The sequence below is a fragment of the Micromys minutus genome, assembly GCF_963924665.1.
Source record: "Micromys minutus genome assembly, chromosome: X".
In the NCBI taxonomy this organism is placed as follows: Eukaryota; Metazoa; Chordata; class Mammalia; order Rodentia; family Muridae; genus Micromys; species Micromys minutus.
In genome coordinates, this window is record NC_137970.1 from 112,113,909 (window position 1) to 112,129,166 (window position 15,258).

General features: G+C 39.6%; 1 protein-coding gene across 1 annotated transcript in view; it reads left to right on the forward strand.

Annotated features, from left to right (window-relative positions):
• Window positions 1-15,258, forward strand: part of ADGRG4 (adhesion G protein-coupled receptor G4) — a gene marked incomplete at both ends in the record, with an annotated part of 94,616 nt that overhangs the window by 16,429 nt on the left and 62,929 nt on the right. The window contains 5 exon segments of the mRNA XM_080910230.1: window positions 2,674-8,589; window positions 10,420-10,514; window positions 12,114-12,178; window positions 13,934-13,973; window positions 15,135-15,178. Coding sequence (XP_080766356.1) covers window positions 2,674-8,589; window positions 10,420-10,514; window positions 12,114-12,178; window positions 13,934-13,973; window positions 15,135-15,178 — 6,160 coding nt within the window.

Below are 15,258 nucleotides of genomic sequence, written 5' to 3' on the forward strand. Positions count from 1 at the left end.
GTTGTCGGAAGATGAGTGATGGAGACCGAAAGAAATTAATGTGATTAAAGGCTATGTAGTAGGTAGGACAACTAGAACAAGATGACAGATTAGTTATGGCACAGGAGAGAGAGAATGGAAGAGGGACCTGGGGAATGTTTGGGCCAGCATAACTGAATGGACTACTCAGTGAAGAAATACTAGAAAACCCAATACGGGCCAAAGATAATGGGTTCAGTCTGAGATATTAAGGAGCTAGCCAAAAGATAATGCCAAGAAACTGATTTGGTTCTTAAAAGTGTGGAGTGCAGAATAGAGATCTGGCCTAGAGATGAGACTCATGGATGATATGTAGGTGGGTAAAAACCATAGAATAAAAAAGAAGAGGGATTAGAACAATGCTTGTTCCAGATAAGAAGCCACGGGAGTGAGGACTTTGGGCATAAATAACTTTAAAGAATTTTAGATGTGATCAGGGAGAGATGGGCCAGAGGGATGGGGCATTTTCATTTTTATTGCAAGAGAGAAGAATAAGTTTTAAAGCAGGAGGTACAGGCTCATTAGGGAAAAGAAAGGCAAAGTTTGAGAAATAGCGGATGACAGGATCTAAATTACAGTTGAACTTTTGTCTGATGATCTCAATTACTTTTTCCTTTGAAGCAGGAGGTATGATTATCTGATAAACATGTGGAGGTGGTATTTGACAATAGGGCATGTTTGAAAGGGTTATTGTAGAACAGCAGCATAAACGGAACAGAGAGACGTAGTTGGAGGCGGTGTGGAAGGCTCATTTGAGGTTGGCGATCTTGAGTTTTTAGAAGGAGAAATGTATCCTCTTGTAACTGGGTCCATCCATGCTTGAATATGCAAATAAAGGTACAGAGGAGACGAACAGATGGGGAAACTTGAATTTCCAAGATGAAATTGGGCCGATTGTGTGAACTCTCTGGTTCTCTATTTCTTCGATTTTGAAATAGAGATAATTATTCTATTTCCCATAAAAAGGGAATTAATCAAGATGCCAGGAGGAACAGCACTTGGCTTGGAATATGTGTTCCATACATGAAAGTATGTTACCTCCCCTTCAGATCCCAGCCTCATCTGTAAACTTATCACCAGCACTCAATAGGTAACTCCTCTCACTCCTGGCTAGACTGATCTCCTCCATCCATCCATATTCACTCCTCATTATCTGTGAGCCAGTTTTGCTCTTTGCTGTACTGATTTTCTATTATGCTGCTATTATACTTCAAAGATATTTGGAGACAGATTATATCCCATTGTTGGCTTTATTAGAAATTCTATCATTTTTCTTTTGCTTACAATACAATTTTGTCAAATTTTTAAAAAAGAAAAGTATGCAACCCAGGTGTGGTAGCACATACCCGTGCTTTCCAGTGCTTGGGAAGTTATGATGGGTGGATTTTGATTTAGGCATAGTGAAATCACTATGTGACATAGTGAGTTTTATGTCTGAACTACATAGTGCGACCTTGTCTCAAAAAAGAGCAAAATATCTTAATAAAGTGTAACTTTTCCAATAAGAGTATGAATTCTTTAAAGTAAGGAAACATGTTAGGAAGGTTTCTGTTTCTCAAAGGACTTCTAATAGTATTCACCATATTTGTGAAGTTTAATTGACTTGAAAGGGGATATAAACTATGCTCCCACAGTCTTCAAAGCACTGTCATATGGGGAAAACAGACACTATGATAGGTTGCTAGGAAGTATTAACATTTGTATTTATTCTATCACAGCCTTTGAAAATCCTATTACATGTATTATAATGTTTATACTGCAGATTTACAACATATGCAAGGATGCATAATAATAAATATATATTCATAATCACACACATAAGCTGTCAAGACTATTTAACCCTGAGGTTCCAGATAAGACCATTTTCAATCTTCAATGTTCAAATGACTGATAGAAATTTGACCAAGGCAGCTGGTCATAGGAGTGTGAGCCTGTAAGGCTTTGAACCAGAAAGGTGAGGAACTGAGGCTGGTCTGGTATACATGGCAGGACTCTGCCTTGTGGGGAAAAAAGAAAGAAAAAGATATTTAATCAACTCAAAATCAAAACAACTATTTTTTTATTACTTTCTATGCAGCAGATACTAAGCTTAATAGTTCACATGCAGCAACTCACCCAAGTCTCAGGGAAGTCTTATAAGGTAGGATTATAAATATTATACCACAAAGATGCTGAAGTACAGAGAGGTAGACTGAGGCTATAATAGTGCAAGCTATGGGGTCAGCAACTAAAACTGAGTCTGCATTTAAACCTGATGTTTGAGGGAAGACATTTAACTTCACAATTGAGTTTCAGTAATAGATGTGAACTAATCAAGCTATTGATTTCTTCTTCCATGAGTTTTGATAACTCCCTTTCCAAAGGTGAATCACCCCAATCAGTGTACAGTTTTGTACAAGTGCCCATATCTTTTATGCAGATACTATGTAATACACGTCGTCCTACTAGTTATTTACCCAAGGTATTATGAAAAATAAGATAGAGATTTACAAAGTAGAAAATCATCTTAAGAAAAATTAAGTAATCAAACAACATGATTATATCTGATACCTACCTCTCTTTAAAATGAAAAGAAATTATAGAGCTCTTTCTTAAAGAATTGTCCCTAATTTCCGAGGCTGAATCTAAAGTAACACATGCTTTCTGATTTTTCAGTTGTTTCTGAAAATATGACAATTCAAGAAACAAGTACAACTGTTTCACAGAAAATAGACCTAACAACTCCTTCCCAAAGTACTGGGCTCAATCCACACAAGACTGCATGTTCATCCACAGTGTTGCCAGAAGTCATGCCTGTTTCTACAATCAATCATACAGCCATATCATATCCTAATACAGTACCCTCACCTCTAGCAACAGAAAGTGCATCCAAAGATTTAAAGTCATCTACAGCCAAGACAGCTACATTTTCAACAGACACCTTGTTTACTTTAACAGCCATCCCTTTACCTACCAAGAGGACATCTATTCATATAGCTAGTAACTTCACAAATGTAACAGAACACTCAGATCTAGGAAAAACAAGGACAACAAAACTATTGGAGGCCATGGCTACTGAGATTTCTCATTCAACTACAGCTACTGATTTTATTGACACATCTGTATTTACCAAGGATTATACTGCATCTGAAATTTTAGCAACCAAATCCAAGTCATCTGTTGGGAAGACAACTTTTTTCTTGATGAATGAATCAACATTCATAACTACAACACCCTGTCCCAAGCACAAATCTACAGATGCAGAAGTACTCCCTACCTCTAAATCTCGGCAAGAATTTCTTGTATCCTCAGCTGCCAGAACTGTGTCTTGGTCCACATTAGAAGAGACTTCACCTATTACTACTGATGTTGGGATTGTATCAACCGTCCAACCAGAGTCTTTGCTCAGCTCCACATCTGCTCCTGTGAATTTTACATTGCCTGAAATTCAGGTTGCATCTACCTTGTCAACAACTCATGGAGAAACACCATTCACAGTCCATTCAATGTTGCCTATGGGGACCGTATCTGCTCTAAGGACAGTGAAACCAGACTCAGTGTCTACAAATCTCCAAGATGTCTCTTCACCCAGTATTAAGGATGCTATATCTGCCTCCATGCCTAAAGAAACCTCTTTCATGGCCCTTTCTTTCCTTTCTACCTCTCCAGTCACTGGAACTCAAGGTGAACAGATAGTTGATGCTGAGAGTACACATCCAACCTTAACCCCCAGAACCAAACTTGTCCATACATTGGCTGAAGCTTCACTCTTCCCTACCACAGAAAGGCTAGTATACAGCCAGAACATACCCATAACTGATGAGCCCATGAGTAATTTGATTTCTACTAAATCTCCTTCTACATATAATGCATTGGAATCAGGTCTCCCATCTATAACAATTAAAAATGACTATCAGTTCTTCACCAATGAGACCACTTGGGCTTCTAAGTCAGGTCAGACCCTGTTAACCTCTATGAAAACACCCACCACACCCACATTCAAGCCTAATGAAACTCTCACATTACCATTACAAGGTAATACTACTAATATAGATTATTCATTCACGATTACTAGAATCACACCGATTGAAGCATCCACAGAGAAAAAGGCTACTACCAACTCTGATGCTACAACAGCTCTATTCAAACCAACATCCCAGTGGCTTAGTGACTTTACAAGTATTTCTGAAGTCACATCTCTAACCAGTCATCCTGAATCTAAACTCACCACCTTACTATTGAAAAGCAACTCTGTGCCCACAGTAGCTGTAAATGAACTTCCCTCAATACCAAGGGAGACAGTTGTTCCACCAGTGGATATGCCTACCCTCACTGACATTAAAGCAAAATTTTCTACTGAGAAGAACATCTCTGAGACAATGCAAATAAAAACAAATGGTGGGATCACATTTGGTGATACTATCCCCCCCCTGCCCATGTCTGCAACAACACAGAGAGTCTGTACCACAGTGACAAAAGAAACCACTTCCTGTCATCCTAAGGTAAAGTCAACTATAGCAGCAGTAACTGAGGCTTCTCCATTCTCAGCAATGCTAGAAGCGACAGATGAATCGGCACAAATGGTGACAACTTCTGTCACTGTTTCCCCCTTTCCAGATATAGAAAAATTGACTACTGCATTGGATAATGAAACTACAACTGCTGAGGAGGGAGTGAGTTGGCTTTCAACAAAATTGAAGAAAAGCACACCTGGAAGTTCACACAGTGGAACTGTAGAAAGCTTTAACTCGACCCACACCTACACAGTAGATTGCACTTCAAAGATATCCAAGGGGAAATCAGCTTCATCACCCAATTCTTCAAGCACTCAGGCACTACCTGAACTGGGTTCATCAACAACGAAGACATTGGGAGCCACTTTCTCCACTAATCCTTCACAGGGGACAGCTGCATCTTTGTATGCTGATGTCTTGTCTCCACAAACTGCCGCTACTCATTCCTCAGTAACCTCCCAACCAATCCCACACACATTTTCACCACCAGTTAATATCCCTGCTCTCACCTCTTCTGTCCCCACTGTGGTGTTTTTTGATGAGACTAATGTAACCCTGTCCCAGCCTTCTACATTGGCCAGGGATTTCATGACACCTGTGCCCTCAGTTGGTTTAGCTCTACCAACCAAGACCACAGAGTTGGTGACACCAGCTAGTCCACCATTTTCCACAATCAGTGACACCATGTCTACCTACAGAGACTTACTTCATGCCACTTCAGAGGTCACAGCAATTTCTTCCAAAGCAGCACTCATGGCAATTTCCTCTTTGAGAGAAACTTTGGTATCCTCACTGAGACCTCCCACTCCGGTGATAACTAAGGCTATAAGTACCATTCCCTCCCTCTCAGCTGACTTAGTAAGTCCATCCATACACACCGTTGTCTGCTCAAAGCCTTCCCCTAATAACATTACCATTGTATCCTCTACTTATGTTAGCTCAACTACATCTACATCAGTAGCAACACCATCTTTATCTCAAGATGAGGGTTCAACTTATAGTTTTAGCTTTCCCTATGCTTTTAGTAGTGGTGGTGATGTCAGTATGGCTTCTGGACCCACAGAAACCTCTGCTGGCAGTGAGTCCACGCCTCCCAACACCTTTGCAAATAAATTGATTACCTCAGTAGACCATGAATCTACCACATATTTTGTAAATACACCAGTCTCCATACAGTCAGTGTTAGCCACCTCTATGGTATCTTCTGACGAAGAACAGACCAACATCTTCATGGAGAAAACCCCCAGAACTATGAGGGTAGTAGAGATTTCCCCATCCAAGAATTCCTTTATTTCAGACTCACAGAGCACTTTGCCTTGGGAAATGACAGATACAGAACTTTCTGAGACCACAGAAATCTCCAGCCACCAGACGCATTTGCCTTCAGAGATTCTACCTGATTATCCATCTTCTGGGAATTTAGCCACCACATCTTCTACTCCTGGGAGGTCACAGTCTGCCCAAACCTTAAACTCAAGCACCATAATAGGTGTTCATGCTTCAGAAGGGTCTAGTAGTCTTGAGAAAACGGCGTTTCCTTTACAAGGTCAGACAGTAACTAAATCTTTGTCTCATGATAAAGAAAGGACAAGTGCCCTTTCAGAATATCCTCCAGTGACTGTGGAAAATATTGTGTGTTCTCCTGTGACTCTTGAAACCACAGGTCACCTAGCTGCTTCATTCGCAGACACTTCCAAGACACCTAGAGTATCATATCCTGTGCTCACCAATACAACCCTTTCACATCTACTTTCACTTAAGACACAACCTGAAGCACCACAAATTGCTTCTTCCACTTCTGAAAGCACAGAGAATTTCCCTAAGTCCTCTTCTCCTTTTACAACTGGACTAGTGAGCAGCAATTTTACAATGATCACCCATAATGGGAGCACTACAGTCTTTACTGTTGTTCCAAAGGAACCAACAAACACTCCCAATGACACTTCCATGGAGGTGTCCACTCCTATTTACCAAATGGCTTCATTGCCCCTCAATATCACTGCTTTCACCTCTAAAAAAGTTTCTGACACCCCTACAATGCTAAGGACTAAGCCTTCTAAAACGATACACTCAGGCAATTTGAAAAGTGTCTCTTTTGGGCTTAAGTCTGAGAAGTCCTCAGTGCTAGTTAATAACTCTGACTTCTCAACTACAGTGCTGTATTCTGACACTTCCACAAGACTTGGAGCATTCTTTACTTCATTGTCTTCACCTCCCCGTAAGACTACTAAAACCACCCAAGTATCAGCACCAGTGGCACATGTTGGGCCTACTTCACAAAACACAGTGGTTTCCTCTATTTTCAGAAATTCCTCAAGGGTAGAGGTACCATTCAGTTATACAACTGCATATGTGTCCTCTCCAATCCAGAGAGATTTTTTATCTATGAAAACAGTTCCAACCATTAGTATGGCTGGGACAGTGACTTCAGTTATAGGTGTCACTCCTTCCTCTCGGTCCAGTTCTAAAAATACTGAAGCTATTTCCTCCATTCCAAAGACCTTGTTTTCATCGTTACTTTCAACAACCCAACAGCCATCGCAAGAAAATGAGGCTCCTACTCTGGATGTATTACCTGAGATCACCAACAGTTCCCTATTTACTGAGAGTGGTGGGGTGACAAAGCTCATTAATACCCATTCCAGAGCCACTGTGCCTGCACGTGGGCTTTCCTCTATTCCTTCAGACAGTTTTTATACTCTCCTGAATGTTCAAGTTTCCCCATCTTTAACTAACTTTAAAGGGACCCATAGACCTACGGAAAATATAAAGCCCACACCAACACATCTTTTCCTTGATACTGGGAAGATGGACATTTTAACGAGTGAACTAACAAAGAGCAATCCATGTGTTACTGCTCCTGGTTTACATCCTTCACGGACCCAGAGCAGTAAAGCTCCACCTTCTTTGACATCACATCTTTACTCACCTCATAGCACTAAGGTCAAGTTTCCACTTGCATCTCAAATGGCCGAATTACCAGCATGGGCGACAAGAATAACACCTAGTATAGCCCAGGCTCTGCTTACAACATCCAGAAACACACCGCCCAGAATTGACGACTTTCATTTTCCAGTTTTCTCAACGAACGTAATGACACCCAAGAGAATGGAAGCAGAGACTCTGCCCTTTCCTTCCGGGACTTTGTCAAAATCCACAACATCTAAGACTGGTCTGGTCTCTAGGGATGTTACAGCGATGCCATTGATTTTCACATCAGAAAGCCTTCCTACTTTGGGGATTTCTGAGGGTACTTCATCTCCCACGTTTCCACCTTCCGTGCTGGCTGCCACTCTGCACGCATTTGAGAAAACAACCATGCCTGTAACCCCTGGAACCACACTCTCAGCAAATCCTTTTGTAATTTCCAGGGCTGCCTCCCCGACTTGGAGCTTATCTAGTCTCCCTTCAGACTCTCGGACATCTGTATCTACTCCTCAGCTTTCAGCTTCATCTTCAGAAGAAATGTCAGAATCCACATTTCCAGCTTCTGACGTGATAGCAACACACCCTAACTTTACAATGGTACCCCTTTCTGATAGAAGTGCCACACCCACCCAAGCCACTTCTGCAACTACACTGGGCATCTTCACTGCTGACCCTTTGACTTCTCTGCCCATATCTGCAAAAACCAGAGATGACAGTCTGCACACTTCTACATTCCTTGACTCATCCCCCAGAACTTCGGTGGCTAACAACTCCATGACTATGTCTGAAACCACGTCCTTTAGTAGAATGACTGTATCACCTTCTATAACAAGTCAGGACCTGTCTAGTGGTTCTCTGACTGCATCTAGACCTACAAATACATCTATGTGGAGTAAAGTTCCAGCTACACCAGAATCCCACACTTTAATTCCTTCTAAACCCACATTGGATACTGTTAAGAACATAAGCACTACTACATCCACAGCTGTAGGAGCCTCATTTCCCCTGATGGCTACTGAAATGACACATCCTTCTGCATCAACTGGGTTTTCATTAGTCTCTTCATCTTTGGAGACAACATGGATGAACTCCGTATTTTCCTTTCTATTTACACAAACATCTACTTCACCAGTTGCCAAAGCGTCTGCAGGTATTTTATTCATATATATTTAACAAAGTGATTGAACAATGAGCCGTGTGTGCTCCGTGTTCTCTGAAGGCAGAAAAGAGGGAAAGGGGTGCATATGTTTCTCATCTCCCCAAGAGCATTGGTACACAAGTACCTTGTCTGGTACAGAACCCTAGTGATATTTCTTGTCTTTATTGAAATATATAACAGATGGATCTTTTCACTCAGCAATTTGAAGCTTTCCTTACAGTTGTTTGCTTCCTGATGTCATGACTGATGCTGTGAACACATCATCTTTACCCTGTAAAAGAATCATACTGAGGGTGGAAAGGCAAGATGGCTCAGTTGTTATGAGAACCGACCCTCCTCTTCTAGAGGATCCTGGATCAATTCCCAGTACCTACATGGAGGCTCAAACCCCTGTGTAACTATAGTTTTATGAGATTTTGCCATTCCAGGATATTTGATGCACTCTTCTGGAATCCTCCTGGAGCAGGCATGAACAAGGTGCACAGATATACATTTACACAAAATACCCATATGTATAATAAATAAATAAATGGTCATATGCCTTTAGATCTGATGGTGCTTACCACACAACAGAACACACACACACACAACAAAAACAACCACACACACAACTGTACTTGTATTTTGAATTTCTCTGTGCAGGTCTGAGCCCTCTCTAATCTCTACTTCTAGCTGGCTAGAAATGGTTATGGATATTCAGGGAGTATTTAGCTTCCATGTTGTTCAAATGTTGAACAGCTTTGCAATTTTTGCTAAATTAATTTTGTTATTTTATATTATTTTATATGTATATTTTGCTTACATGTATATATCTTTGCCACATGAATGCCTAGTGACCAAAGAGGCCAGAAAAGGGTATCAGATCCCTTGGAAATAGAGTTTCAGGGGTTTGTGAGCCTCCATGTAGGTGCTGAGAACTGAACTCACGTCCTCTGCAAAAGCAGCAAATCACTTAACTGCTAAGTCATTTCTCCAGTCCATTTTTGTTTGTTTGTTTGTTTATCTGTGTATGCATGTGTGTGGACATGTGCACATCCCTTTGGACTTGTGGAGGAAGGAGAACAACTCGTAGAAGTCACATCTTATTCCCAGCACCTGGGTCCCAAGAATCAAACTCAGATAATCAGGCTTGGGAGCAAGTGCTTGTATTTGCTGGGCCATTTCCTTGGCTTGAGTTTGTACTTTTAAGATTCAAAATAAAGATATAACAGGACAAGACCAAGAGGAACATAAAGAGTTAAAACTCTAAAGGAGGAAGGCAGGCAATAGTGAGAAAACAATTTTTAATGTTAATTTATCTTAAGACATATAGTATTTACTGTGGCTGTTGAATAAGCTGGAAACCAGTTGGTGAATGAAAGAGAATTTCTGGGGTATGCCACAAGCCTATAAACTGTTTTGAAACACTGGGAAATGGACAGGCAACCAAAGCAAAAATGGGATGGTAGCATCTTGCCTGTTTTTTTTTTTAGTTACGTAGCCAAAATAGCTGGTTCTTGATATTAAACTAAGCAAAATTTAGGAATGAAAAACGTTACTGTTTTGTTTGCTTTACAGTGGAGAACACTTCTGATCTAATTTTCAGAAGTCAAATTTCTTTCTTCATTCATTCTTTTTTTTTTTTTTTTGAGATGGCGTTTCTTTTTGTACCCTCAAATGTTCTAGAACTAGCTCTGTAGACAAGGCTGGCCTTGAACTCACAGAGATCCACTTGTCTCTGCTTCCCAAGTGATGGGACTACGGGTGTGCACTGCTACTGCCTAGCAAGTCAGAATTTTTGATGTAAATAACAAAAATTAACCTGTTTATTTTTAATTACAGTTTCCTTCTACAATATCAAAATGAGCTTCTCTGTCTTTGATGAAGAGCCACGGTTCCTTATTACCACTGTTTTACGTGAATTTACAAAAGACTGGGTAAAGTGCTTTTTAAAATACTTATGGTGCTTGTTAAACACACAGGACGAAGACTAGATAGATTGAACACAGACTCTGTTTTCTATTGATAATCCATTTCATAGAGAATCAGTTTTGATTGTTTTTACTGAAAATGTATTTACTCTGTAGGCAACACACTGAAGATCTCTGCAATCTCTGTCGCAGTGTTGAAAGCTTTTTATGAGATATGATTATTTTCATTTGTTGAGATTTGTACATTTTCCCCCATGGACACATATTCTGAGTCACTGCCAAATTTTTCTTGTTGGGGAAAACAGAGCAGTTATAACATACTCTATGGCATAGTGTTTATGTGCCTTTATTTTCCATACTTTAATTTTTCCCTCTCCAAAATAGTAGTTTTAATTGTCCTTACCTTTTGTTTATAAAACTAATACATGCTGAGCAATTCAAGTTCACAGGAATGCATCTAAAATAGGTACCATTGGTCCACCACTGCTGTTCTTAATAAGTTGAGGTATACTCAGTAAGATATGTCTACATAGTCATAGATGTGTGTTGTGTTATTTAGTTCTGAGGAGCAATGTCAGATTATTGTACAGATTAAGCAACCATCTTGAACCATCAATAAACACCATGAACACTTTACTACATATCATTGATCATATATAGGTCATGGATATAGCCCTACCCCATACAGTTTAACAGGACCATTAAAATTTTACTATTATGTCTGCAACAGAAACTTTTATTTCATTTTCAAATCTAGATGTGTATTAGTAGGCCTTTAGGTTCTGTTTCTTTCTATCTATTTAAATATTTCCAAAACCAGTGTTCTTCCAATTATTTTAGAGGTCCTTGAATTTTTTTATAGGATTCATTTTCAAATTTTAAATAATTGGCTCAAGAGTCATGGACATTTTTACATTTTAAGAATTATTACCAAATGGTTGTCAGATAAGTAGCAATACCAATATGCATCTTGGACCAGTTCTCCATTATGTTCAAGTGTGTATGATCCAGTTCTAAGTGCTTGAAAATAAGCAAGTGTTTCAAAGTGTCTGGGTTGTCTTCCAAAGGCTCACTGACTAGGTGGCTTTAAAACAGCCTTTGTTATCACACAGTTGTAGGCGGGAGTTATGTTTAGGGAGGAGGCAGAGTGGGATAGAAAGGGTCAGGTGAGGGGTAGAAGTTGAAGAGGAAACGGCTGGAAGGGTTGGATTTTAGTGAGATTTTGTTCTTTGGCCTTCTTGCTATGCCTTCAAATGGTATTTCTTCTGGGCACACACATTTGTACTTTCTCTTTGTCCTCTTATAAGGATAACAGTTCATGTTGGATTTGAGCTCTCTACCTTAAACTTTAATGGCTGTATATAGAAATGTGATCAGATTTCAGGTTAGGGCTTCTATATTTGAAGTTAGGATGGATGTCAGCTTAGCTTCTAACAGCATGGAAAAAAGTGGGAACTGTAAACCTGAAGCAGGCTTGGAAAGGCTGTGCTCACTGATAAGACAACCTGAGCTCATGCTGTCCCATGACATCACTGGGCGACAGCAGAAGAGTGGCCACACAAACACTGACCATCTGTTTTCTTTTTTTTTTTTTTTCTTTTACAGTTGAACTCTATGTTTCAAAACAGCGAATTTTCTCTTGCTAACCTGGCTATTCAAATTAAAAGCAGGTGTGTAAACGACATCTTCTGTGAATTGAAGGGAAGTCAGAGGACCACCTGGGTCTGTGAGTTTCCCTTATTGATATCTAGGAATGAAGAACACACTTATCTCACTGTAGGTTGTAAAACCAATGGAAGCACATAATAAAACAAAACCAGGAACCCAGACAAAACAGAGGAAAAAGGGAAACCCGAGACCTATTTTGCAACATTCCACTCTTAATGTAACAAATCCAGTTTCAGGAGAATGGCAATTCTCACATAAAAAATGCTCGGGTGGATTCCTAATGGCTCAGATTCCAGGGCCCAGACACCTGTCGCCAGGTGCCACCTCTGAACACTGCCACCTGTGGCTTCCCCTCCATATGACTACCTACTTTCTATATGTTGGCTCTTTGGTTTCTGTTATGTGTTCAAACAAAAGTAGGTTCGTGAAAGGTTATGTATAAGTGAAGGTTACCGTAAGTTATTGCCTTAGTATGGGCTGAGGAAACAGAATACTCCCTACTGGTTGGCTTCATCTTCATAAGCCAAGGAACACAGATAGGACTCACTTCTGTTGTTACTTACAGTATTGACTAGTTCACAAATACTGTTCATGGGGGTTCCACCCTCATTACCTAATTACCTTCCAACAAGCTCATCATCTGATATGATCTCATAGAATATTAGGCTTCAAGGCAAGGCACTGAGGTGGAGAGGGGGATTGAGAGCTAGTGCACCTTCAAGGAAACAAGTAGAGGAGGAGGGAGAGGAGATCGGGGCGGGAGAAGGGGATAACCTTTCAAATGTAAATACAGGGAGTAACTAATAAAAACTTAAAAAAAATAATAGGCTTCAACATAAGAATTTTGACTAGATACAAAAATTCTGCACCACCCCCCGAAGATTGAAAGCAAATATTTGAAGTCTCCAATATTGTTTTAAATGCTGTATTTTTATCCAGTGCAAAAGTAATAATGCAGCCATTGTAAAATCTATGTATAAATAATGTATAGAAATTTATGACATGGATATTGAAAATCTACAAAGATCTACTAAAAATATCTACTCACATTTCCCACCCCTTGGAGAATGCCTGTGAATATCTACCATTATACATTCCTCTAGGTTTTGTAATGCATTTAGTGACAGAGTTCCTACTTTATATACTGTCAAACAATGTTCTTTCTTTCGTAATTCATCATATACATCTTTTATGACAGTCTATAAAACCTAGTTTTTATCTATGTATCTATCTATTATCTATCTATGTATCTATGTATGTATCTATGTATGTATCTATGTATGTATCTATGTATGTATCTATGTATGTATGTATGTATGTATGTATGTATGTATGTATCTATCTATCTATCTATCTATTTATCTATCTTCTTTTTGATACAGGGTCTCACTGTGTAGTTCTGGCTTCCTGGACTTTACAAAGCAGACTGAGGCTGGCCTCAAACTCACAGAGATTCTGCTTTTGCCTTGGGGGTAATGGAATTAAAGGCTGCACTGCCACTCTCAGCTTAGCTTATTCGTTTTAATGATTGCATAGATATTTGAATAATGCCCACCATTGTACATGCATTTTATGCACTCTTGCTTATAACATCATGGGATTAATTTCTGGATCTGATGTGCAGTTCAAGGGTCCCCTTGGAGTCCCATCCCAGTTGAAACTCTGGTACCCCACACCTGTTACTATCTTTACCTTGTGATCCACGGATTGTGTGCTACATTTTATTGTTCTGTAATTTTGTGATGCTTTTGATACAGAAAGACTTCCAAAGAAGAGATGGCCATGTATTCACATATAGTAAGTAATTTTTTAAATTGAAGATACTTGTGACCCATCCTAAAAAAGTTAGGCATGAGTAAACAGCTCTTCTATCCAGGAGTATATTACTAGGCAAGTTCAATGGTTAAAGTTGAGGGTCAAATTAAGTGATTCCCTTTAGGGTTGGTCCCAGGACCTATCAAGAAAGCAACTCTCTGCATCTTATGAACTGACCATGTGGTAGCATTTTGAGGAAGATTTTTGTGGGCTGAGTGACTTGAAGGACTTAGGGATTATAAATGGAAGTAGAATTTCTTGATTGTGGACAACTCACAGAAAAGCCCCACTCTTCCAAGATGCAATTGTAAGTCTGCCATTCACCTAACAAAACTAAGTCCTTTCTCTAAGGTATATCTGTAGTCAGAGTACAGCAGAATGACCTTCAGTCTTATTTCAGCTCCTCAGAGCTGTGGGATGGTAAACTCTAAAATGGTTGGGAACCACATAGCTTTCAAGGTACTGAAATATGACGTAAATATTTGACTATATGAAATACAATAAATCCTATAGTGCATTCTAAGTCATCTGCCGTCATTTAAAATACTTGCTGTAAACAGTTGTCAGAACTTTAAACTGTAACACACAGCTAACATGATCTAACTAAAATTTCTCTAAATACTAAGTGTAAAAGCTCTCATGTGGTAATCTGCCAAAGCTCCGAGATCCTTCACATTCTGACTGTGGGACCTGGGGCAAATGAATGAACCTTACTGTGCCTCCATTTCCTTCTTTGTAAAAAGAGCGCTGTTAGATGGACAGAACTAAGTAGTATCTATGAAGTGCTACCTTAAGTGCAGAGGCTTAGGGTGGTTTTAGCGGCTTACATTTATTATCTCAGCATGCCAGTATCCAGAAGGCCTGGACTGTGCTGCCGAGTAGATCATTAACTTCCCGAGTGACAATTGCTGCATCTAGAAAGTGGACAGACAGTCCTTGTATTATCCACCCCTCAGGCTTGGTGTGAACACTAACACGATAATGTGCTTAAGGGATGTTTGAAGAAGGCAGTGGCTGTGTAAATGTAAAGAGTGATTATTATTTTCTTCTTAATGATAATCCCTCTATTTAAATTTGCTGTTTGTTCAAAAATTTCAGTGACTAAGCACTTTTTTTTTTTTTTTTTTGCATCGGTTGGAACAGAAAAAAGGGCAAGGAATGGATGCAATTTTTCATGTACCATACAGGTAGGAGATGAGTTTGTTCATAGCTGGTACAGTTAGTTCTGATTTTCCTTCCACTTAATCTGTATGTGCAATGAGCAGCC